Source organism: Rhinolophus hipposideros (assembly GCF_964194185.1).
Source record: "Rhinolophus hipposideros genome assembly, chromosome: 16".
Classification (NCBI taxonomy): Eukaryota; Metazoa; Chordata; class Mammalia; order Chiroptera; family Rhinolophidae; genus Rhinolophus; species Rhinolophus hipposideros.
This window is the reverse complement of record NC_138062.1, coordinates 58,349,650-58,375,305: the sequence shown is the minus strand read 5'-3', so window position 1 is coordinate 58,375,305 and position 25,656 is coordinate 58,349,650. Positions and strand designations below refer to the sequence as shown.

At 53.4% G+C, this 25,656-nt stretch overlaps 1 protein-coding gene across 4 annotated transcripts; it reads left to right on the top strand.

The window, feature by feature from the left end:
• Positions 1-11,935: 11,935 nt before the first annotated feature.
• SHD (Src homology 2 domain containing transforming protein D) lies at positions 11,936-18,628 on the top strand. 4 transcript variants are annotated; one of them, XM_081077488.1, is made up of 7 exons: positions 11,936-12,078; positions 12,630-13,329; positions 14,431-14,536; positions 14,613-14,801; positions 15,785-15,908; positions 17,038-17,157; positions 18,210-18,628. In XM_081077488.1, exons 2-7 carry the CDS (start codon positions 13,051-13,053, stop codon positions 18,427-18,429), a joined length of 1,038 nt encoding a protein of 345 aa, XP_080933614.1. In that variant the 5' UTR covers positions 11,936-12,078; positions 12,630-13,050; the 3' UTR covers positions 18,430-18,628. The 4 variants fall into 4 exon arrangements, with proteins under 4 accessions (XP_080933614.1, XP_080933613.1, XP_080933612.1 ...); XM_081077487.1 differs by having other exon boundaries at positions 11,985-12,185; XM_081077486.1 differs by lacking the exon at positions 11,936-12,078 and having other exon boundaries at positions 12,216-13,329.
• The last annotated feature ends 7,028 nt before the right edge of the window (positions 18,629-25,656 follow it).

The following is a 25,656-nucleotide window of genomic DNA, read 5'->3' as shown; positions in this document are numbered from 1 at the left end:
GGCTTCTTAATTTAAAATGTCATGATCTTTCCTTTATTAATGATTATCAAGAAAGGCCATCCTGCAATATCCAGATGGCTCCAAGGAAATCACAAGGATCCTTCTAAGAGGGAGGCAGGAGTGTTAGGGAGAGATAGCAGGTGCTGTGACGGCTGAAGCAGAGGTCAGAGTGACGCAGGGCCGCGAGCCAAGCATTGCAGGCCCCTCTAGAAACTGGAAAAGTCAAGGAAATGGAGTCTCCCTTGGAGCCTCAGGAGGAACCAGCCCTGGCACCCACATTAGGCTTCCAACCTCCCGAGCCCTAAGATAATAGGTGTCTGTTAAAACATCGAGTTGGTGGGCATTTGTTACAGCAGCCGTCGTTACCTCGTACACCACCTCCAGGACCCTTTCTCATCGCGGTCCACGTGTTGCCCTGTTTCGTCTTCAGATCATTTACCCAGACAGAACGGGTCCTTTCTGTGTGTTTATTGTCCGTCTGTCCCACAAGACAGTGATCGCTGCGGTGGCAGGAATCTTATGTCTTGTTCCCTGACGTGTCCCCAATGACTAAGCACGTATCTGACCCAGAACGTTTAGAAAAGGAAGGGAGGAGACTCGGGAAGGAATGGGGTGGGACGTGCTCTTTCAAGGGACAATGCAGGCGGGCCGTGGGGGGACATTGGAAGCGAGGGGGTGTGTAGGGGGAGGTGCGTTTGCAGCCTGGTCTCTGAGCCTGTGACTCAAACTTGGGTTGGGCCGCCCAGGATGCTTCTTGGTCATGACCTGTGTAGCCCATGGGAACTGGCCAGTCCCCACGTGGGCGCCACAGACACAGGAACAATGTGTGGGTTCCCAGGGGCCAGAACACGGGGTAAGCACTCGACACTGAGCGTTTTGTTTGCTGAACAAAAGAATGTACAACAGTGTCATGACCAAAAATCACTTCCTATAAACCTTTAAAAAAAAAAAGTGTCATGACCAGCAGCCACGTGGTGTCATGATGAAATTTTAACAAGCCTCTGCCGACCTCTAAAGGCCACAGCGCCTTCCCGGAGCTTCTCCAAATGCAGCCCCGTTCCCGGAACCTTTGTTGCGCGCCACCAAAGTTGCAACACGGGAGGGAAGACGTCAGGATTGGGAATTTGACAAGCATGCGTCCGATCCAATGAGAAAGGCAAGTTGTGTATGCTGCAGCCAATAATGGAGGGCGTAACATAACACGTACGAGGGGCAGCAGGAAGTACAAGAGACAGCCGGGGAAGTTCGGTAAACATCACTCTAACCAATTTTCCTGTGCTTGTGAGAAGAGTAGGAAGCAAAGATGTGGGAACGAAAAGTTTTAAATGTAAGTGCTGGGCGTCTAGGGCATTCTCCCCAGGGCGGGATATGTCGGAGCTCTGCCCGAAGTGGGCTTCCTATGCCCTCCTCCTGGAATCCTCTCGCCTAACGGCCTTCCGCGAGGCGGGACTTCTCTCTCAGTCACCTTCCGCAGGAGGTGTGCCTTCACTAAACCTTCCCCTCGGTGCTGGGATGTACCCAACCACCTGCGGGGGCGGAGCTTGAGCTAGTTACCCAATCACTTCCCCTGATTGGGTTTTCCGGGCTTCCCTTAAAATACTGGTATTGCCTGTAATCATCCACCTCGTAAAGATCAGGTAAGGTGCCAGATGGGCACTGGACTTATCAGGGGCATCACTTCACAGACCGTATCCAATGCGCTAGACACCTGAAGCTGAAGTAGCATAATAACTGAGTGTCACTATAATTAAATATATAGGTATGTACTGTGTTTCCCTGAAAATAAGACCGGGTCTTATATTAATTTTTGCTCCAGTAGGGCTTGTGTTCAGAGGATGCCTTATGTTTTCATGCACAACAATCTACATTTATTCAAATATAGTCATGTCATCTTCTTCTGGAACATGGTCCTAACGTACTACATGCGTCCATCTGGCTGACGACCTTAACGGAATATTTTCAGGGTAGGTCTTATTTTCGGGGAAACACAGTATAGTCACGGGACGTGGAGCACAACATAGAGAAGATAGTGAATGGTATTGTAACAGCTATTTGTCAGAGGCGTAGCTTGGGGCGTAGGTTATCACTATAAGGGGTTTAAATGTCTAGTACGTTGCTTCGTACACCTGAAGCTAATAAAAATATTAGTACAGTATTGGTATTCCCACTGTACACCTTCGCCTCTACTAAGCTCCACCCTCTTGGGGTCTCTAGCCAATTGCGTTCCTTGGAGGGTTTAGGTTTTGCTAAATCAGCTCTTCTACTCTGTAGGCAGGGAACGCTTTCAGTTGCCTCAACTTCTTCTCCCAACTCAGCAAAATCAGGACTCTTGAGAGAGGGAGGGGGTCTTGGGAGGCAATATTCGGCTTTTGGAGACGAGAGTTCCGGAATTCAAGGTGCCTGTCCTCACCGCCCAGGGTGGTGTGTGCTTCCAGGAAGGGAGTGAGCTCCAGCCTGGGAGTGTGTAAGTTTAGGATGTCAGGACTGACAGGCAGGAGCCCAGGGTTCTGAGGTCGTGTTGACGTCCCTTTCTGTAGCTCAGGGCCCTCATCTTTTAAATACCTGTGTTAGGAATCCAGCCCCAGCTGCTTACCTTCCAGTGCAGTGTGCAGGGCTTTGTGAAGGTCCTTGAAGGTCCTTGAAGGTTGGTGAAGGTCCTTCCATCCTGAGCATCCAACTGGGAGCCATCTATTTCCATAATTTCCTGGTAGATATCTCTGTGTGCCAGGCACTGCACTAAGTGCCATGCTCATCAAATCCTTGCAAGTGGACAGGTAATAGCCATTCAGAGGAGGAAACTGAGGCCCAGAGAGGATATGCAATAGCCAGGGAGTGGAAGAATCGTGCCCAGGCTCCTGGCTTCGTAACCCATTCTCCTAGTCACTGTATTACACTGTTCCCCGAGAGTTGTATCCCTGGGTCTGAATCCGGCCTCTGCTCTTCACAATGTGTGACTCCGAGTAGCTGAAACTGCCAGGACTCAGTTTCCTCCTCTGTGTAATGGGTCCATCACTCTGTCTCGTAGAGACTTTGAAAGGGGTAGAAAGTGCTCCATGTGGTACCTGATGCTCAGTGGGTGCTCAAAACATAAAGTGCTTCATTTTTTGATTATCTGATAGTTATTTTTCATAATCCAAGCTCACCTTCCCCATGTCTCCCATTTCAGGATCCTGTGCAGAAAGTTTTAATACAGCAGGTCTGAGGCTGCTGACCTAGAAAGTCTGGCTTGCAAGGTTGGACCTTGGCTGGCATCTGGGAACGTGAATTTCAGGATGGTTCCCACTGTTCCCTGATGAGAATGGCTCCCTGGGCTTAAACTGTTTGTACTGTGTGGTTTATGCTGAGCACCTGCTCTCCTGGAGTCTGGAATTTTGGTCTGTGCTGGACAGAGGTGCCTACATGACCAGCCCCCAGTGATAACCCCAGCCACTAGGTCTCCATGAGCTTCCCTGAGACAATATTTCACATGCATTGTCACAACTCATTAATGGTGGCATTTAGCACGTCCGTGTGACTTCATTGGGAAAAGACTTCATTGGGAAGCCTGGGCCTGGTCTCCCTGGACCCGCCCCACATGCCTTTTCCCTTTGCTGCTTTTTCTCTAAGACTGTATGCTGAGCCCAGGAGTCCTCCCACCAAGTCATTGAACCCGGGGGCGGTCTTGGAGACCCGGACACAGCTCCCAGAGGCCCTTCCCTCCGTCCCTAGTCTGCCCTTGCTTCGGAAAGCATCCCTTGACATTTCCTTCCTCTCCACAGAAACACTACCTGCCCGACCTTGACCTGTCAAAGATCCCAAGCTAAGGTCCCCAAACACCGGCAGTACATGGTGCCTTTGACGGACCCTTCAACATGAGGTGAAGATAACAGACCTGGCTCGCAGCTCCTCCAGGCAGGAGGAGCCTGGGGCACCCGCCTCCCTCGGGGTCCCGGGGGGTGAGCGCAGCGCCTCGGGCGGCCACCAGGTGGCAGCAGCGCCCCAGTGGTGTTGCGCAGCCTCCGTGGGTTGCTTGTGGGGTGTGAGGTGCAGGCGACCAGGGCCAGCCACAGTAGGATAAGGAGGAAAGGGATGGAAGGTCCCTTTTTTCTTTTAATTTCAAAAGGAGCAAGTGCTTGCTTTTAAAATCCAAGTCAGATAGCAGTGTATAAAATAAAATGTCAGCTCCCCTGGCACCACCCCGGCCCGCCCATTCTTCCGTTGTCGGTGGACACCCTGCTGCAACCTTCCAGAATGGTTTCCGGACGTCGTAGTCTCCGTTGTTGTGTAGCTGATGCTCTGTGTGTGTGACACCCTCTCCTCCCCACGCCACCCTTGGAAAATGGAGCATGAGGGTGGGGTCGGCCTGGTGAGGGGGTTAAGAGCAGGATTCTGGGGCAAGCAGTCTGGGTGTGGGTCTCAGCCTCCACGTGCTTGCTCTGTGGCCTTGGTTGAGGGGCTTCACCGCCCCCCTGCCTCCCCTCGCCCCAGGCCTCAGTTTCCTGTCCTGGTTGATGCAGGTAACAGCAGGACCACCTCGGAGGGTTTTTGTGTTGATTCTTTGAGTTGCTCCATGTCAGGCGCCTGCAGGAAATCCGGGCACACAGCAAGCCTGTATAGTGAGCCACTGGCATTAGTACGGTTATCACCCCGTTTATCAGACAAGGGGATGGAGGCCCAGAGAGGTAAAGCCACTTGCCCAAAGCCACACAGCCTTGGGTAGGTGATGGAGCCAGGGCCAGCCCCTCTTAATCACAGTGATCTGTAGCTGTGAGTTTGAAATTGGAGCCTGGCACAGGTGTCCCCGCCTGACTGGGCGGGGATTTCTATCGGTCATTTTTCAGAAGTGGAGTTGCTGAGTCAAGGAGCATGTGGGTTTAAACTGTAATGGGTCCTGCCAGGAGCTTTCCAGAAAGGCCGGGCTATTTCTGTGTCATCCGACCCCGTCTCCTGGCCTCATCCCAGGCTCAGCACTTCCGGAACTGTCCCGGGTGGGCTTCCTATGCCCTCCTATTGGAACTGTTTTCTTCACTCCTAACTGGCCTTCTGCGAGGGGGCATTTTAAGCCCAATCCCCTTCCGTGGGAGGTGTGCCTTTACGAAACCTCCCCCAGGGGTTTGTGGGGGTGCAGCTTGAGATATATTTACCCAATCACTTTCCCTGGTTGGGTTTTCCGATGGGAATTGTCCAATCACTTACCTTGGGGGTGGGGCTTCTTTTAAAATATTGGTATTTCTGCTGTACACCTTCAGCTCTACTAAGCCCCGCCCCCTGTGGGGGTCTCGAACCAATTGCAGGGACTAGGTATGGTGGGCTAGCTCTCCCCTCCCCTCTGGCACCTTAAAGAACAGGCAGCTAGTTGACCGTGCACCGTTGGGCCAGCTAGGTGTGTATTCCAAAATCAAGGACAGCAACTGAGTGGCACAAAGGTCAAAGGTATCACATGTAGCTCTAGCCGGTGGTCCGGGCAGGAGGCCTTGGCACCAACCAGTGTCACAACCAGACAATCGTGAATGTCGTTCAAAGCCGGCAGGTACAGCGAGGGATTAAGCCAAGGGACTAGGTTTCTCTCCTGTTCTCACCATCCCGCCAGACCTCCGGGTCCCCAGCTCACACTGCCACATTCGTGGCGCTAAGTTCAGGGCTGTGACATCCCTGAAGCAGCTTCTGGCCAGCCTTTACAGTCTTCTATTGAAGAGTCCTTGAGACATTAGCCATATTTGGGGCACATGCGTGAGCCTACCCATCCCAGAGTGGCTCCCTCTCTTCCTGTTACAAAACCATCTGGGACCAGTAAAAGGAACCTGACCATCTGGCCTGGGCGCCTGCTCTCTGCCAGCATCTGAGGAGGGGGCGGTAGAACCATGCGACTCAACCAGTCCTAGATTCCTGCCTCAGAAACCATGAGATGACATATGTGTGTTTAGCATGTGAACTTTGGGGATATTTCTTATACAGCAATTGATAGCTAATATGGTCACATGACCAGTAAGTCTGGTTCCCAAGCTCATATTCTTTCAGGGTTGCCAGATTTCAACTCTGGTGTAATCCTCTCCCATTCCACTACTTTCTAGATGTAGGTCCTGTGCCACGGCCAGACTCCTTCACAGCCTGACCCACCCTTCTCTCCTCTCCTCCTCTCATGATGTCTGACATTGGCGCTCTCTCTCTCTCGCTCTCTCTTTCTCCCTCTCTTTCTTTTTCTCTCTCATTCATACAGACTTTCATTTGACATTTGATAATGAGGTTTTGTGTTTTTCACTGTCAGAGTTTGGGGAATGAAAAGCCCCGACTTCTGGGATCCACTTTCCTACCTGCTGAGATACAACAGATTCAGGCGACCTGGGATCCGCCAGGGCTTCTGCTGAGGACTTGGGGGGGGGGGCTCCCATCATTGCTCCACGGCTGCGAAGACAGGACCTGGGGTCCTGGTTTTGAAGCCATGATAGGGGTGGGCTGCAGGCAGCTCGCAAGGGCAGCTGGTGAGAACAACACGTGGCATCAGGCCTGCAGGCAGCGACGTCCTATTTGTGGCTTCAGAGGGGCCACAGCAGGAGTCGTTACAGCAGGGGGTCAGCAAACGCTACCAGGCAGCCCCCCAGGCCAGAGAGCCATCGTGACACAGTCCCCAGCACACCGGGCTTGTCTTCTCCCAGGATCAGGCATCAAGGCCCGGCTGCGGTCCAGGCAGAGACTCTCGGTGAAAACAAATCGTTCAGCTTAATGAGTTGTGAAAAGTGACTGGGGCGGTTGAGGCCTCACTGGTCATTTTTTTAAATTAAATTTATTGGGGTGACAATGGTTAGTAAAATTACATAGGTTTCAAGTGTATAATGCTGTAATAATCATCTATATATCACATTGTGTGTTCACCCTCCAAAGTTAGTTCCCCTTCCATCACCATATATTTGACCCCCTTTATCCTCTTCTACCACCCCCTTCCCCACTCGCTGGTGCATTTTGAGTCATTCTTCAGACTGTTTCCTGAACTTCTGTCATTCTTGACCTGCCACGATTCTTGCCGAGTGCATGCACTATGGGTTACTATTACTTAATAGCATTAAGTGTTATCCTAACTCCATTCTAAAACATGAGTTAGTAAACTACAGTCCATGGCCGAACCTGACCCCTGGCCTGTTTTTGTAAATAAAGTTTTATTGGCACACCAGCTCACCCATTTGCATGCATATCATGTATGTTTCTGCTGTACAGTGGCAGAGTTGAGTAGTTATGACAGAGACTCCATGGCCTGCGAATCCAACATGTTTATAGAGGAAGTTTGCCGGCCCCTATGTGGGTCACCCAGCTCTGCAGTTCCAGCTCTGCTCCCACAACCTACAGGGGAAGGTGGCCAAGACACCCCCTTTCCCAATTTCTAGGCTCACATTGTCTCTCCAGCTCTGCTGGCTGTGGTCACCCTGAGGACCAGGGCCAGCTTCCCTCTCCTCAGTGTGACACAGTGGATGGAGTACACAGGGTCCATTTAACAAGTAATAATAACTATTAACTTTTGTGCAGCACTTGACCATTTGCCAAACCTTGTGCTGAGATCTTTATGCAAACTTACTCATTTAAGTTTCCCAATGCAAGTGGATTAATCCATTTGCTCATTCGAAAAAACATTTATTGAGCACCTACTGTGTGCCTGGCTCTGTTTTAGGTACTGGGGCTATAGCAGTGAAGAAAAACAGATGGTTGCCACTCATAAAGGTGACATTCTTATTAGAAGATGGGGGATAAGAGAGTAAACATACCTAAATATAATAATGAAATATAAACAAAATAAGTGTATGCTGGAGGTGATGATAACGATGATGAAAATAAAGCAAGGTAAGAAGCTTTGAGGGGGTGCCTTTAGGAGGTGTGTTTATTGCCCGTTTCTCCCTGTGAATTATCTAGAGCTGCGAAACAGATTACCCCCAAAATTAGCAGCTTACAGCAACAGGAATCTGACCTGATTTCACTGGGTTCTGTGCTTCAGGGTCTTTCACAGCTGCAATTAAGGTATCCTGCCAGATCCCCCAGCAAGTGAGCTTTGCAAGGATTGGTATTATATTGATGAGTGTGTCCCTAGCCCCTAAGGCCGTCCAGGCACTTAGTAGATGTTCATTAAATGCTTGTACTCTGACTGAGTGGATGTCTCCCCATTCACCCTCTGACCCGGGAAACCCACCTTTGCCACACCTCCCTAATTCTCCACCCACCACTGGAAGTGTTTCTTTAATTCCCATTTTCCCTGCAGGCTTTTATGCTGTGTTCTCCCACCCTGTGATCTGGGAGCAGTTTTGCTCTTGGCCCCCAATTCCAGGGCTGAGCGAGCAGAGAGACAACGCATTTTAGGTCTCATATGTGCAGACCCTCCAGAGCCTCTGCCTGTTCCCACACCCCCACCCTTCCATCTCCTCCCCTGAACCCCACCCCTACCCCACCCGCTCTCTGGAGCCTGCCTTTCCCCCATCACGGCTGACAGTCCCCTTTCCCCTTGAGCTTCACGTCTGTCATCTGGTCCTTGGGAACTGTCAGGCCTCATCCAGTATCTCCTCCATCAGCTCCCCTGGCGACTGCCTGGCTGCTGGAGCACATCAGAGGGACTGGGATTGGGGGCGGCCTCCCCTCCTGCTGGAGCACACTGTTGCCCGAGCCTGGGCTTCACAAAGAAGATGAGGGGCCTGGCACTGCACCAGACTTCCTCCACACCAGAGCTCACTGCCCACTCCCTCAGGCACACGCTCCATTTTACAGAAGAGGGAAGGCTCTTTGGCTAAGGGCTGGAGAACGTGGGTTTGAATATGCAAGGCTCCAAGGCCAGCCACTCCTTTGATCACTGCCCGGGAGAGCGGGAGCCTCAGGCTGGGCTGTGGCTCCCCCATCAGGCTGGGACTCATGATGACAGGGCTATGCTTCCTCCATGAGACCAGGGACCTGTGAAGGCTGGGATATGCCTCCCCCATCAGAATGGGACCTGTGAAGTCAGATTCATGCCTCCTTCATCAGATTGGAACCCTGGAAGTCAGGGCCATGGCTCCCCCATTAGACTGGCAACCCCTGAAAGCAAGCACATATTTCTTCCATCGGACTGGGTACTGCAAAGGGCAGGATCATGCCTCCCCCATTAGACTGGGGTCCCTGAAGATGGGCTTCAGTCTCTTCCATCAGATGAGAAGCCCCTCAAGTCAGAAGCATGCCTTCCCCTCACAGTGGGTGCTTCAAGGGGGGGATCATGTGTTCCCTATCACACTGGGAGCCTCCTAAGGCATGCGCGTAGCTCCTCCATCAGACTGGGCGCTTCTGAGGGGAAGACCCCGTCTCCCATCAGCCTGTGAGTTAAGAAAGGCCCAGGAGCTTCTGAGGGCTTCTGTCTAGGAGCTTCTGTCTAGGAGCTTCTGAGGGCAGAGATTCTCTCTCCTGTCAGACTAGGAGCTCCAGCCAGGGCCACGTCTCCTTCAGCAGATCAGCTATTTTTCGGTCCCACCATGAGCCACTCCCACCTGGTCCCTTCTATCCTGGTGCTATCCCATCTTCTCTCCAGACTGGATGATGCAGGGAGGCTGCTCCATGAGACAAGGGTGAGCGGACAGAGAGGCAAGCACAGCCCCTAGTTAGGGTCCCCATCAGGCTCCTTCCTGGAGTCCAATCAACCCTAGGCATATCGTGAGCACTTACTGTGCCCCACATCCTGGATTACTCAGCCGTGGAAAGGAGGGAGGCGCTGACACTCGCTGCAACATGGCTGGACCCTGAACACGTGGTCCTCAGTGAGAAGCCAGACACACAGGGTCACACAGTGTGTGGTTCCACTTCTGTGGAATGTCCAGAACAGAAACATCCACAGACAGGACGTGGGTTAATGGCTTCCAGGGGCTGGAGATTCAAGAGAATGGAAAGTGACTGCTGATTGGATACAGGGCCTCTTTTCAGGGTGATGAAAATGTTCTGAAATTAGATAGTAGTGAGGGTTATACAAGCTTGTGAACATACTAAAATCCACTGAAATGCACGCTTTAAGTGGGTAAATTGTGGGGTATGTGAATTATACCTAAAAGAAAAAAAAATGCCCCAAACACTGCCAGCCAGTAAATGCTCAACAGAGATTAGCTGTTAATTCTCCCGTTTCACAGATTGGAAAACAGGGTCACACTACCCAAGGTCAGGCAGCTGGGATTCCAGTCATTCCCTCCCCAGCCCCCACCCCCGTTGAACTGCCTCTCAGACCATGAGTGCTGGGGGGGAGGTCCCCTCAGCCCAGGACCACAGACCACTCACCTCTTCGTCTTTGTCCACACTGTGCCCCCTCCTGGCATCTCTCCCTAGCTCCCTCCTCTCGGAGCAGAAAGCCAAAACCCAAGAGGTTGAGGCTCTTCAAGGTCACGCCCCAGGTCACAGGACCCCCCAGCCTGGCTCTCCTCCAGTCCGCATCCTCCCGCCCCTCCCCCCTTTCCCTGCACCTTCTCCCTATCCCCTCCTCGGGGTGGAGGGGTAGCCCCAGGAGAAGCCAGCTCAAAAGCGCAGGAAAGTCAAACGCCGTTTGATTCCACCTCGGGGTCTCATTGCTATTCCTGACACACACTGTAATTAGAAGGCCCCTTTCAAATATTTATGCCTCAGACGCCGGGTATTTATCTGACAGAGAGAGGACTCGGATTTGATGAGATCTGTCAACAGCTCATCCCAGAGCCCAGCCTGGAATTGCCTTGCGGCTGACAGAAAACAGGACAATTACCCGCCGTGCTCCCCGGCGTTCCCCAGGGACGCTGCCTTGTCAATGATCAGAGCTGGCAGGGGTGGGGTGGGGCTGGGCTGTGTGACTGTGCTTCAGGAGGGAGGACCGAGTTCAACAGGTTTGCATTGGGCGACACAGCCAAAGCCGTAAAGAGGACACAGGGAAGCCCCTGCTGTGGTTAGAGGCTTTGCCTTGTCAGCTCTGGACCTCAGTTTTCCCACCTGGAAAATGGGGCTAGCAGTGGAGGGAGACGGAGAATCACTGATTCCATGAAAAGACTCTGATAGGTCTCAAATGCCACCCCAAGCCAGCCCATGTCATGGCGTCCAGAAATGAGCTGCGGGGTGGCTCTGAGTAAGTCCTTCCTCCTGTCCATGCCTCAGTTTCCCCATTGGAAAAAATAACTCACTCCCTCTGGCGATCCTTCCTCCAGCTCTTTGGGGGTTTCCTACTAGCAGACCCATTTTCCTAGCCGGGAAAGCAAGGTGCGGTCGGCATACACATGGCCTATGCCCCACTGCTCTTCCCCGGGGGCAGTTCACAGCACTGTCAGCTCCGACTTCTGCATGGTCCTGCCTCCCCCTCCAAGCCACAGGCACCCGCCCACCCCGGGGGTGTGCGTGCGAGAAGGGAATCTGAGGTCCCATTCTTCCTGACCGCTCCTCTCTTACTTCAGTATTAGGGGAACTGAGCAAGCCCCTTATGGGGCTTGAAAAAAATGTGTTTGCTCTGGAAGTGGCCAGCAGCTCCCTTTGCCTGTTTCACTCGCCCCCTCCCCCCCAAACCTCTTACTGGTCCTTGCCCCCAGACAGCTGCAGCTGCCAATAGGCAGCCAGGCCAGGCGAGACCCCTCTCATTTTGTCCCCCTCCCTGCCTCCACCCCCGAAGCCACAAAGGGACAGATGCTGAGGACACGCGCCAGGCACAGATACCATCTCCCTTCCCCAGGCCAGCTGCCCCAAGCCCCTTCCCCCATGCTGCAATTAGTCCCGTGGGGAGGGGGGGACACAGAGCAGAGCCCTCTCGAGGGAGGAGAAGCCAGACCCCCGTCCCTTCCGTTGCCTCCCACTTGTCTTCGGCTGCGTCAGTAATCGTATGAGCCGATGACCCCTGCAACAGTTTCCACACCCCCAACCTCCTGGTCAGTTTTGCCACCAAATCTGGTTCAATTTCAATCCTCAATAGTGGTCACTCTCACCCCCTCTGCTGGTCAATTTCGCCCCATCTCGCGGTCAAGTCCAACCCCCATTTCCCGGCCAATTTCCACCTCCCTCCCTCTCCCCCTCCCGCCTCGGCACCTCTCGCTCTCCGGAGCAAGGTCAGCCCCTGGCGGCTCCCACCTCCCGCGCGCTCGCTCGCTCCTGCCGGCCTCAGGCCTCCGGGTCAGTGTCCAGCAGCCGCGCGCGGCCTCGGCCCCCGCGACTCCCGTCCCGCATCCCCCCTCCCTCCGTGGGCAGCGGTCCCCCCTCCTTCCCCAGAACAGCTGAAGGTCTCAGTCACCTCCGAGGGGAGCGCGGGGGGAGGGGAGAGGGCGGGGGAAGCCGCGGGGGAGGGAGGCGGAGAGGCCTTGACGTCGCTGCCCGGGGGCTGGTAGGGCCGGGGGCGTCCGCCTTCGCGCCCCCTCCCCAAGGTCCCACCTATCTGCCGCGCGCCGGCGGCGGCGGGTCAAGTCTCTCCGAAAGCGTGAAGGGGGATTGCAGGAGGTTTTATTTCCCTTTGTGCGGGTGGCTGGGATTGGATTGAGGCGGTGGGGCTGGGGCCGCGGGATTGGGGCTCCCCCCGGAGCCGAGGGGAGCGCCACAAAGGATGCCTCTTGTCGGGGTCACGGTCCCCGTGGCCCAACTTTAAGCGCGGCGCCTGCGCCCGGGGGAGCCCTCCCGCTGCGCTGAGAACCCAGGCGTCCGGGCTGAGCCTGGGCTGGGGGCGTCTGCAGGCGGCGTTTTCCTCTCCTCGCGGACCCCGGGAAGGGATCCCGGGGCTTCCCGGCGGCGGACGGGGACCGCGCTGCCCGCAGGAATTCCGCGCGCTTCCGCGGATGCCCCCCGCGCCGGCCGCACGACCCCGCTCTCGGCCTCCGGGGCCCTGCGGGGCGCCCTCTTCCCCCGGGGTCTTTCCAGCGCCGGGCTAAGGTGGGCTTTCGCACCTCCTCCCCCTCCTCCTTCCTTCTCTGTCTCCTCCTTTTTTTTTTTTTTCTCCCCTTTTACCCTCTTCTGAGCCCAACCGAGGGGTCGCCAGATCTTTCTCCTCTTTCTCCTCCTCCTCCTCCCTGGGGCATCTGCGGAGGAAGGGAGCCCGGAAGGGGGCATGTGGGTCTCCCTCTGCCAGTGCGCAGGTTTGGGGTGACTCTTGCCCAAATGGCCAAGTGGCTACGGGACTACCTGAGCTTTGGCGGTCGGAGGCCCCCTCCGCAGCCGCCCACCCCCGACTACACGGAAAGCGACATCCTGCGGGCCTACCGGGAACAGAAGAATCTGGACTTCGAGGACCCCTATGAGGATTCAGACAGCCGCCAGGAGCCAGACCCCGCGGGCGCCGGCGACTCGAAGTACGACTCTCCCAAGCACCGGCTCATCAAGGTGGAGGCAGCCGAGATGGCCAAAGCCAAGGTCTTGCTGGGCGCTGCTGGGGAAGAGGTGTGTGGCTAAGTGTCCCACTGGGTGGCCCCAGGAGACTGGGTGGGGAGGTCTAGGCTGGACTTTGGGGAGCGTTTCATGTGTGACCCCAGGGGCAGACCAGGGCGCCCGCTAGACACTCCTCCGTCCTCCACCTGCTGGGCGGAGCTTGCGGTTTTTCCGTTTTCAGCGCACAGTGCTGGTCAGGGCTCTCTGACCACCCTGCTTTGTCCCCTTGTCCTCCTGCTCCCTGGTGTGTCCGCACCCCCACCTCCCCTTCCCTCAGCTTTCCTTCCTCTTGGCAGCTGGAGGGATCTTCCTAAAACAGATCTGAGCAATTCACTTCCCTACTGGACACCAATACATCCTCACCACTACTCTTTGCACTTCCTCTGTCATTTCTTCCCATTTTACAGAACTGGAAACAGGCTCACAGAAGAGAAGTGACTTGTCCAAGGTCACACGGCTTAGCTCCAAGACTTGTCTCTAATGCACATGCTGTTTGCAGTATTTCTCATGGAGGGTCACTGCAAGCCCTCAATGGAGACAGAGAAGGTTTGGGGAGGGTTAGGAGAGGCTGTGTTGGGTAGTGGTTGATGGCACAGAGAAAGGCAGGAGGAGGCCGGGACTCAGGAAGAAGACAACCTGGGCTCAAAACCTGCCTCTTACTAACAAGCTCTGTGACCTTGAGACTTACCCTCTGTGCCTTGGTTTCTTCACCTGTAAAAGGGGGATAATGTGCTTACTGTGTGTTGGTATGAGAAGGTCACAGAGAACTGGGTATGAGGACTTGGTATGACACGTAAATATGGGTAAAGCATAGAATAACTCTGGCAGCTGGTAAACATGAACATTATTGAAGGAGGGAGGTGGGGGTCTATATCAAAAGAGTCAGAGCTGCACAGAGGAAGGGAGCAGGGGAAGCTGGCGTCTGTCAGCAAACACTCCTGGGTGGTAGATGAGACTCCCCACCTCCCTGCCAAAAAAAGAACTGCTTGGAGGGGATGTGTCCGATGGCCGGAGAGGGCAGGCAGAGGGTATACCATCGCCCAGCAGAGAGTATCCAGAGCCAGGCCTGGTCCCGCTGAGCCTGTGCCCCTCCCACTTTCCCTCTCTCCCTAGTCAGAAGTTGACACTGAGTACTCAGACCCCTTTGATGCCCAGCCTCATTCGCCACCCCCAGAGGACGGCTACATGGAGCCTTATGATGCCCAGCGGGTTGTGAGCGGTGAGTGAGCAGAGCTTGGGGGAGGGCGAGAGTCCCAGGTGGGAGTGGGAGCTGACCAGTATGTTCGGCTTCCCAGAACTGCCATGCAGGGCAGTGCAGCTGTATGACACTCCCTATGAGGAACAGGACGGGGAGCCTGGAGATGGGCCTCTTTCAGGGCAGAGGCCTCGACAGAGCCGGCTGCCCCAAGAGGACGAACGACCAGCGGATGAGTATGACCAGCCCTGGGAGTGGAAGAAAGATCACATATCCAAGGCATTTGCAGGTGCTTTCTGACCCAGTCCTTGACATTTGAATGTCCAAGTCCCTCTATTTCCTGCTCTAATCACATCCCTTGCTTCAACATACAAAGTAGACTCCAATCATCTGCCACTTTGGTAATTTGTTAATTCTCACTAAAGTGTGAGTGACTGATAGATAACCATAAATTTCTCTTCCCAGAAGAAACGGTATTTTCCTTGGAAAGTGAAGCATCTTTTAGAGTGCAATGGAACCTACTCATTTTACTCCGTAAAGTGCAGGGAAGGACTTTGGTGTCAGATTAGACCTGGGTTTGTGTCACTTACTTGGGCAAATCACTTATCTCCCTGAGCCTCAGTTCCCTTTCCTGTAAAATGGGAATCATTATAGTACCTACCTAATAGGGTGCTTGGAAGTTGAGTGCTAGAAAGTGCTCAATTACATAGGAGTTGTTGAGGGAGAGAGTAGCATTTCTTAGCTATTATCAGATAGACTTGGGTAAGCTTGGACAACTTTCTGAACCTCAGTTTCCTCTTCTGTAAAAAGGGTAATAATAAGGTCAGCTTTAAGAAATCACTTGGACCAAAGAGTTGTGCGAACCTAACTTTGCCCCATAAGTTGTATGACTAGGAGGGGAATTTGGGCTCAGTGCCTCAGTCTACTTGTCTGTATAGTGGGGTTGGTTTTCTAGTTCTACGAGTTGCCCAGAATGGGGCAGAACTTCCAACCCACCCTTCTAGCCACGCCCCCTGCTCTCTGATTTGTCACTCAAGGAGCGGCCCCGCCCTTTCATGACAATAGACTAATGAATGACCACACCCCTTTCTTCTGAAGACCAATTGGTTGCTCCTGTACCAACCCAGCCTTAAACCCAGCCCCTCCTCTTCTGGATTCTGATATGTTGCCCCATTAGCATCCTTCCTACTGAGATTCCATTGGTTTGCCCCCGCCGCTCCCCTCCCAGGTAGGTTGGATTTAACCCTTTCTTCTCTAACCCTGTCCTTCCAGTGCAGTTTGACAGTCCTGAGTGGGAAAGGACCCCAGGCTCAGCCAAGGAGCTCCGAAAACCCCCTCCCAGAAGCCCCCAACCTGCAGAGTGTGTGGATCCGGACTTGCCCCTCGAGAAACAGCCGTGAGTAGGGAGACTGAGGATGGAAGAGCCAGGTTGAATCACTCCCCACCCCATACCAGCTACAGTCGCAGACAAGGGGGTGCTGGAGGAACTTTGATCCATTCATTCACTTCTTTCATTTCTTCAACTAATCATTGAGTGCCAGCGCCTGCTGTGTGCCAGACAACTAGCTAGGTGCAAAGCAGAATCAGATGGAATCTCAATTCCTTCTGGTATGAGAATCTGGGTTCAAATCCCAGCTGTGTATCTCCTGGTTGCGTGTGACCTTGGGCAAGTAACTTAACCGCTCTGAGCCTTAGGCTCAAAACCCTCAAGATAGTACCTAACTCAGAGTAAAATGGTATTTCCTCCCTTCACTTGGATGGGGCTTGTAAGCCTGAGAACAAAGAGACAGAATTATTCTCACTTCCAGGAAATCTTGGGATGGGACTGGGAAGAGCAGGATTTTGAGGGGGGCCCACGTTTGGGCTAGGTTTGCGGCACACAAGCGGGGAGGGTCTGGGTCTTCTCTGTGTCCCTCCAGCCTAGGAGCTCCCCAAGGTCCTCCCTGAATCTCCCGAGCCCAGCACTGTGGGTGTGTTTATCACATCATTCCCAAACCTCTTAGGTGGGCTAGACAGAACTGGTTAATTAACACTGAAGTACAGGGTGAGACATTCATTCTCTTGTCAATTTTCTTTCAGTACAAACAACAGATGATGCTCATGTGTCTCAGACACTTGCTTACAACTGCCACCTCTCTTTGAGCGCATTAAAGAAAAATATTAAGTAAAGAATGGTACAGGTGGGCGGGGATACAGGAAGTGGTAAATCTCATGAAAGTGACATGCAAGTGATTTAAGTTGGGGGATTAAAGAGGAGGCTTGGGGACACCTGGAGATCCAGCCCAGGGAAGCTATTAAGATCAAGGTCAGATGTACCATGTTGGATTGGAGAGAGCAGCTCCACATTGACCTGGGCTCAGCTGCCTCCCCAGGAAACCCAGGCTCCTCTTGAGAAACCCAAGGGAATTTTTCTCTCTTGTTTGTCTGGACATCAAAAGTCCTTGAGCCGGCTATGCCTGCACCAGACCCCAGGGTGTGTTTGAAGGGGGTGTCACCCTTCTTGAGACATATGCCCCACACCCTAGGTGGTTTCATGGCCCCCTGAGCCGAGCGGATGCTGAGAACCTACTCTCACTCTGCAAGGAAGGCAGCTACCTCGTGCGGCTCAGCGAGACCAGCCCCCAAGACTGCTCCTTGTCCCTCAGGTGAGACCCTAGGCCCCTGGAGGGACAGAGGGTCACAGGACTGCATGCCTCATGCTTTTTTTCCGGGTCAGTTTGGTGGGAGCTGAGAGGTGTGGCTCCAGCAGTCAGTGGGTGGGACTTCCAGGCAAACCACTGGCATGGTTCCAACTGAGAATGAACTCCCTGTCACTGGAGGAATGCAAGAAGATGGAGTGGAAGCCATACAGTAGATTTAGGATTTGGGAGAGATGGGGAACCAGCTATCAGAGTTTCCTTGTACTCCCCCAGTCCAAAAGTTAAAGTATATGCTTTTATATCTGTCCAGGGCCAGAATCTGAGTGGCCCTGTAGACATTTGAGTTTGAGACTCCAACTCTACGTGCTTCTTTGCCTAAGATTCTAAATGTGTCTGATTATACAAGGGTCAAGATTCTACTAGGCATCTGAGTATGAGATTCTTAAAAAGACAAAATAAGGGCTTTGGAGGCAGGTTCAAATCCTGCCTCTGCCACTTTGTAGCTGTGTGACCTTAGCTAAATTACTCAACCTCCCTGGGCCTTGGTTTCCTCACTTGCAAAAGGAGGATAATAATGGCATCAACTTAATGGTAATACTGTGATGATTAAATGGAAACAAATACATGAAAAAAATGTTGAGAATAGTGCCTCAGAAACAGGAAATGCCTGACTCAATGATGTTGATAAAATGATCCCCAGGTTCTAATTCTACCCACTAGAGATGGAGAAAAAGGAAAGGGCCCACAGACTGCGGGTTAACTAATGGGGAAGCCAGGAGGGGCTGCACCAGAGGTCAGGGGGTTTGGAGAGAAAGCGCAGTCCATGCTCCAGGGGAGGGATTGTCACCGGGCAGGACCTCCACCCTGCCTTGATAGGGGACAAATACGGAAGGCATTCCAGCCAGTGTGGAACAAGCCAACACCTTGGTACCAAATGGCTATTTGCCAGAAATATTTGGGGATGCCAGCCGTTGGCTCCTAGGGGTGAGGAGGTGGTTTCAGGGCTGGGGAGCATGTGGGTCTGGGGTGCTCACGGCCCCCTGTGACGCCATCCCCAGAAGCAGCCAGGGCTTCCTGCATCTGAAGTTCACACGGATGCGAGACAACCAGTTGGTGCTGGGTCAGCACAGCGGCCCCTTCGCCAGCGTGCCTGAGCTGGTGCTCCATTACAGCTCACGTCCACTGCCCGTGCAGGGCGCTGAGCACCTGGCCCTGCTGTACCCAGTGGTCACACAGAGTCCCTGCCCTGGAACCTCCGCCCCCTGCCCGGGGCCCTGAGGGCTGAGAGTCACTGGCTGCAAATGCTGGAGGTCTTTTCAGTCCTGGAGGAGGCCAGAGGGAGGGACTTCCTAGCCTTCCCATTCCTGGGTCTTCATCAGGGCTGCCCTCTCGGCCCCCCTCTGGGTTCTAGGATCCAGGATTGTATGTGGAAGCCCTCCTCTGGCCTGGAAAATAAATAAATTATTGTGTATCTCAAGTGTCCTTTCTGGGAGGTCAACATCCCTGCCCTTGGGAAGAAAGAGAAAGACAGACCCTTGGAGGGGGAAGGTCGTCCTCAGCTCCTCCTTTTGGGGATGGATCTGGGGTTGAACCCTGAACTGCTCACAGGGAGGGATCAAAACTCAGAAGGGTGGAGACAGTGGAGATCCGCAGATAATAAAGATGGAGAAACCAAGGGGTGAGGCTGTCAGGCCAGCTCCCTTCCCACCCGGCCCCTCCTCCCCATTGGGGTGGGCAGCTGACGCCTGATGCCTCTGCTGAAAGGACATCTGTCCCCATGGAAACAACAGAAGTGGGGGAGGGGAGCCGGGCCCAGCTGGTGTCACTTCAAGGTGACAAGCAGGAGACCCAAGAGGCTGATAAATGCCACGGAGCCCCAATCTCCCTCCTAGCCCCCAATCTCTGAGCCTGCCTCGGGGAAGATACCAGCTGGAAGGGGGACTTCCTGCTCAGGGCACTGTTTGGAGGCTATCTCTTCTTTGCCAATTGGACATGTCTCTCCAAGGATAAGAGGGGGAGCTGAAGAGTCATCACAGGGTCACCTGGCCATAGTGCACCTCTCCAGCCATCCCTGGGGTCTCTGGGACATCCAGATGACCCCTCAAATCTCTAATACCCCCAAATGCCACAAAGTCTGGCTTTGCTTTCTTCATGAGCCTTTATTGGGTGTTCTGGGGGGCAAAGGGAGAGGTCCACCATCGTAGAAAATGGGGACAGGGGTTTCAGGATGGACTGGACTCCCTGACACCCCTGGAATCAGTTAGATCTTTACGTAGACACGGGGCAGGGGGCCTCTCTGGGTCTTTGCGGTTCTGACTCCTCTTCACACCTCAAGGAACCCTCTTGGTCTTGGCTGCCCAGAGGAGCCTGCGCCTGAAGAGATTCTGACTGTGGAGATGGGGTGACGGACTGGGGCAAGGTTTGGGAGCCAAACGCTGCTGGGGGACGGGGGCTGGGGAAAATATATCGAATAGAAGCTCTGATCCTTCTGGTCCTCCCTGAGGATGTCTAGCACCTTTCTCTCCACGGGCCAGGCCTCAGTCTTCTTTGGGGCCTCCCTGGGCCGGGGTAGGACGTTTCTGTAGAAGGGGTTACCTGTTGGGAGGGGGATGGCACAGACCACGAAGGAATAGTCACTTAAGAGAACCTGGCCCTTTCCAGCCCACCTCTGGGGGCTTTGTCACTGCTTCTAAAAAGCATGCCTGTAGGGGCCAATCTTCTCCGTCTATTTCTTTCTTTCCACCCCCAGCCCCTCCCTCCTTCCAGAAGGGGCAGATGGGGACACAGCACAGCCTTCTCAAGCGGCTGCAGTTCCCGCCTCCGCCACGCGGGGGAGGGATCGCCAACGTAGGGCGGCGCCGCCGGAACCGTCTGCCCTCCGGGCTGCTACCTGCGCCGTGTCCTCGTGGAGGCGGCGGCCCCAGAGCCAGGCGCCCAGCGCGAAAGCGGCCACGGCCACGCCCCCGGCCCCCAGCAGCGCGAAGAGGAATCCCGGGCGGGGGAGGGGGAGGGGCAGTCTGACGGGGGCGGGGCCGGAGGAGGGGCATGAGGGCGGGGCGCACTGGGGAGCGGGTTCTGGGACGGTACCGGCTCCCTGCAGAGAAGAAACCTATATCTCAAAGGTGCTCGCCTTTGAGTCCACCCTCCTGTACCCTTCAGGGTCAGAGCCCCCCACCCCGTGTGGAATCTCAAGGTCTCTGTCGCTGCCATGCTGGGTGAATTAGGGCAGGTGCTTGCTCTGAACCTGCTTCCTCTTCAGAAAAACGAGGCTAACATTCCTGTCTTGGTGGGTTATTGTGGAACAACGGCCAACTGGAGTTTTTTCGTCATCCTCACCATGACCTCCATCACCTTGATCACCAGGGGTCAAATTACTTGCCCAGGTCACTTGAGTGGCAGAGTGGGGACGCGCTCCCAGGTTTGCACAATTGACATGAACCCTAGCAAAGGCTCCTGCTGTGACTAAGCTGAAGCCCAACACCCCCAACTCCTTCATCCTGCAGGTTCCCTGGCAGCGGTCCCTGGAGGGCTACGGAGCAGCTATTCCCGGGTGGGAAAGCCAGCTGTGCAGAGCTGGACCCATGCTGCCTGCTCCCCAACAGCTGCCAACAACTCACCGCCTGGTGCCTCTGCTAATTGCTATCTGGCCCCCTCTTCACTGGAAGGGTGGGGAAGCGGCAGGAGGGCCATAACACTCCTCCCTGGAGGCAGGCAGTGGGCGGTTCCTGCCAGCTGGAAAGCAAATGACATGTCTTGGGACTGGAAGCCAGGGTGGTGACCCATTCTGCCTGATAGGGGCTGGCAGTCACAAGCCACTGAGAGAGCAGCCCTGCTTGGGTCGGCTTGGGTCTCCTGCCCCCATTCAAGTTTTGGCCCATACAGGGGTGTCATGTAGGGCCTTTAGTCCTGCTACCCGCACAAAAACGCAGGACATGGTGAGGACAAAAAAGAACGCCAACGGAGCCATAGATAGGGGCAGCATACTGCTATATTCTTGCTGGCGGCTGGGTTGGAGACACAAGAAGCAGGAGCCACACTATGTGCAATCAGCAGCCTGCCATCTACTTCTCTGCCAACCAACCACCAACGTAGCCACAGCACTTACATCAGTAGCTAATGGCTCACTGGTTACAGCTGATGGCCAACTAGCCACAGCTGATGGCCACCTACTACCCGGGCCAGCACCTTTCCACATGAGGTCAAGAGCCTGGAAACTGCTCTCTGGGATTGTCCCCACAAGGGGTGTCATCCAGAGTGGGGGAAAGCCTGCTGTATCACTGGCTTGTGTGTGTCATGTGTTGACCCTCTCTAGGCCTCAGTTTTCTCTTCTGTAAAATGAGGCAGCTAGCTTGGAACCATCTGCCCTCCGTGCGGCTACCTGGAAAGTTCCTTCCAGCTTTGAGAGTCAATGGCTTTTAATTCTGGATTTTAGAATTCTTTGCTCTTACTCTGAGATTGCAAAATTCTAAGAGTCTATCTATTTAAAGTGTTTAAGATACTGCAGTTCTAAGATTCTAGAATCGTTCATTCCTTTATTTCAGGGTTTCTCAACCTTTTTTCATTGACATCCCCTTTAGGAGACTTTACAAATCTTAATTTGTTCCCCCATGAAATTTTAATACCACAGATATACTGTAAATCTGTTTATATACTATATGCTTTATACATAGAACGAGTAAGATTTTCTTTGCTCCCCAATAACCAGTTTTTACCTCCTTCAGATGACATTCCCCTTGAGAACAAATGCTATAGTTCTAAGAGCCAAGAATGTTATGGCCCTAGGATACTAGAACTACAACGTTTTATTTTGTGGTTCAAATTCTAGAGTTGTCCTAGGTACAACAGAAATGCGTACATGTTAACCAAAAGACACATTCTAGATTGTTCCCTGCTGCCTTGTTCACAATAGCCAAAAACCAGAAGCTGCCCAAATGCCCATCGATAGGAAATTGGATGATAAAGGGCAGTGGAGTGACGTGGTGGAATATTCTACAGCAAGGAAAGAGAACAAACCTCGGTTACATGCACTTACGTGGATGAATCTTCCAGACCTTGCATGTAACAAAGGAAGTCAGATGCAAAAGAGAATATACTCTATGACTCCATTTAAATAAAATAGGAAACCAGGCCAAATGGATCTATGCTGCTAGAATTCAGGAGAATGTGTGTGTGTGTGTGGGGGGGGTAGCTATGAAGAGCCATGAGAATGGTCACCTGGCTGTCCTGCCTCAACTGCCTCAACTGAATGTGGGCCCCTGCTGCACTCTCACGCCTGTGGCTCTTTGCAGGCTAGAGGCAGAAGAGGTGAGGGAATCCTTTCTCAGAGTGTGTGGGTGGCGGGGAGGCTTACTCCTTGAGTGAGCCTGCGGGGGGTGAGGCAGCAAGAGGTTAAAACTTTGCTTTTTTACAAGGTCACTTCTCCTTGCTGAGGCTCTGTGGCCTCATCTGTGAAATGAGTATAACTCGGCACTTACGAAATTTCAAGATGGAGTTTATGATATGTCCAGCTCTCAGCCACACAAATGTCACTTTGTGTGTGCCTTGTTCTGGACACCTTGTTCTGGAGACACGGAGGTGGCCGAGACAGACAAACATCCCTGCCCTCATGGAGCTAATGGTCCGGGGACAAAGAGAGACACAGAAAGTCATGAAATGAGAATCATGATCGAGGAAAGGAACCGGGAGTGGTGATAGAGGATAAGGAAGGTGAGAGAGAATCTACTTATTGAGGGTAGTTAGGGAAGGCCTCTCAGGGGAGGTGACAGTTGAGCAAGGTTCTAAACGGTAAGAAGTCGCCAGTCCTGGTAAGTAAGGAAAATGTGGAGGAAGAGTATTGAAGGCAGAGGGAACAGCCTGTGAAAAGGTCCTGAGGCTGAACTGTGCCTGGTGTGTTGGAGGAATAGCAAGGAGGCCCATGTCACTGGAGCAGGGAGATCAAGGGGGAGAGGGAGGAGGTGAGGGCAGGGAGGTCAGCAGGAGATGCATTATACAAAGCATTGCAGGGCACAGGGTAGGGTTTGGTGGGGGTGGGGAGGTGGAAATGAGGGGAAGGGGGCAGTTTGCTATTTAATCTAAGTGTGATGAGATCTTAGTGGAGCAGGGAGGACATGTGGTCCAATTTAAGTTTTAAAAAGAGTGTGACTGCGTGGTGAGAACAGACTGTGGGGTGCAACCAGGAGTATCAAGGGCAACCAGGAGATGCGGGTCCATGTGATCAGTAATGGGGGACAGACCCTGGAGAGAAGTGATCAGAGTCTAAATAGATTTTGCAGGTAGTTTCCAGAAGAACTGCAAAAAGAACTGAATTGGGAGAGAGGGAAAGAGGAATGATGGTGGATTCCCAAGGTTTAAGCCTAAGGGATTGTGTGAATGGTTTTGACTTTTGGCCAAGATGAGGGATGCTGAGGGAAGAAGAGGACTGAGTAGAAAGAAAGAGTTCGCTTTGGGGACCGGCCCCGGTGGCTCAGGCGGTTAGAGCTCTGTGCTCCTAACTCTGAAGGCTGCTGGTTCGGTTTCCACATGAGCCAGTGGGCTCTCAACCACAAGGTTGCCAGTTCGATTCCTCGACTCTTGCAAGGGATGGTGGGCTGTGCCCCTTGCAACTAAGATTGAACACAACACCTTGAGCTGAGCTGCCTCCCAGATGGCTCAGTTGGTTGGAGCGCGTCCTCTCAACCACAAGGTTGCCCGTTTGACTCCGGCAAAGGATGGTGGGCTGTGCCCCCTGCAACTAGCAATGGCAACTGGACCTGGAGCTGAGCTGCGCCCCTCCCAACTAAGATTGAAAGGACAACTTGACTTGGAAAGTCCTGGAAGTGCACACTGTTCTCCAATAAAGTCCTGTTTCCCTTCCCCAATAAAATCTTAAAAAAAAAAAAAAAAGTTTGCTTTTGGGCACCTGTTAGTTTCCCCAGAAGGGGTGAGTTTGTGTTAAGCTCCTGGCATTTGAGACACAATGGGATTGATGCTAGAGATGAGATCCAGGAAAGAGAATTTCAGGCAGATGGAACCGTATGTGCAAAGGGCCAGAGATGAAATCAAGCTTACTGTGATGGAAAAAAAGAAAAGAAAGACAAGCCAGCAGGTGGGCCAAGGGGGAGAGAGGGAATGTAGAGGCAGGTGGAGATCAGAAACCAGTCACACAAGGCTGGTATGCATGTCATGGTTTGAATTTTATCCTAGGGGCTTCCTCTGAGGACCCTTGCTAGACTCCTTCAACCTTCCTAAGGTTCTGAGTGTCAGAGAGACAGGCCCTACTTGGCAGAGCAGAGATACAAGGTTTAGAGGGACTCTCAGTGAGAGGACAGGCAGCTGGGGTGATGGACAACAGGAGGGGGTGCAGAGGAGAGAGAGGCCCAAGTACTACCCCAGATCTGCAACAGGAGGACCAGTGCTGTGCCCAGGGACCCCACTCCTGGTCCATCAGGACCCCTCTCCCGGCTGCTGCCCCGCCACCTCTTTCCCCCCTCCCATTCAACAGACTTCCTGCTATAATCTCCTCCCCAGCCACAGAGGCGGATATGACACCCAGGCCAGACGGGCAGACGTCCAGTGGCCAGTGCTACCCGGGGCTCCACTTCCTGCCACATTTTGCCACAGTTTCCCCAAAGTTTTCTTTTTAATCTGAAAGGCAGTATGCATATGTGAGTGTGGATAATGTGTCCCAGTGAATGGAAATCTTTCTGGAAGGCTCTATATAAACACCTGAGTTGTGGGGACCTTTTCATAGGCTGTTCCCTCTGCCTTCAATACTCTTCCTCCATATCTTCCTTACTTACATTGGAAGGGCAGGTGAAGCAGTATAGGGGTGGGGAGCAGTGGTGGACTGAATAGCAGAATCCAGCTTCAGTTATTTGCCCCCAAAATGTCTTTCTTTGAGGGTCAGAGGCATGGATTTCTGCTGCGGGCTTTGGGTCCCACAACAGATGTGAGGGTTTCTCTGACCCCACGGCCTAGAGAGAAGTTTAGGGGCTCAGTTGAGAGGGTTAATAGGCTCCTCCAAGCCCTATAGCTGTCACCCCAGGGGCTCACAGTACCCCCTAGGAGGAGGAGGCAGACCCCTAGGCCTCAACCACACTGTGACATCCTTTCCCATCTAGAAGGAAGAGGGCCTGTGTCCTTCGAAGAGTTTTTATCAACCACAGGGAGGCCTCTGAGATGGCTGTCTGCCCACATCTCCCCAGCAGACACACACAGCCTTCCAGCTTCCCCCTGCCTAGTCCTTCCCTCTCGTTTGCTCCTGGAGCTCCACCTTCCCCCACCCTCTGATGAGAGCCAATGCTAGAGAACGTGGATAGATTCAGTCCCAGGCTGACGCAGAAGATATTCCTAGCCCTGTAGATTCTGTGTGATCAGGGAAGCTTGTAGAGGAGATGTGAGAGCCTGGGGCTTTGTGGGATGTATAGGAGTTCAGTTGTGACATGAGGAGAGACAGAAGGCATTGGAAGGCTGAACATCCACTTGGGAAAAGGCCTTGGCTTTTCAGTAAATGCAAGGCTTGTGAGT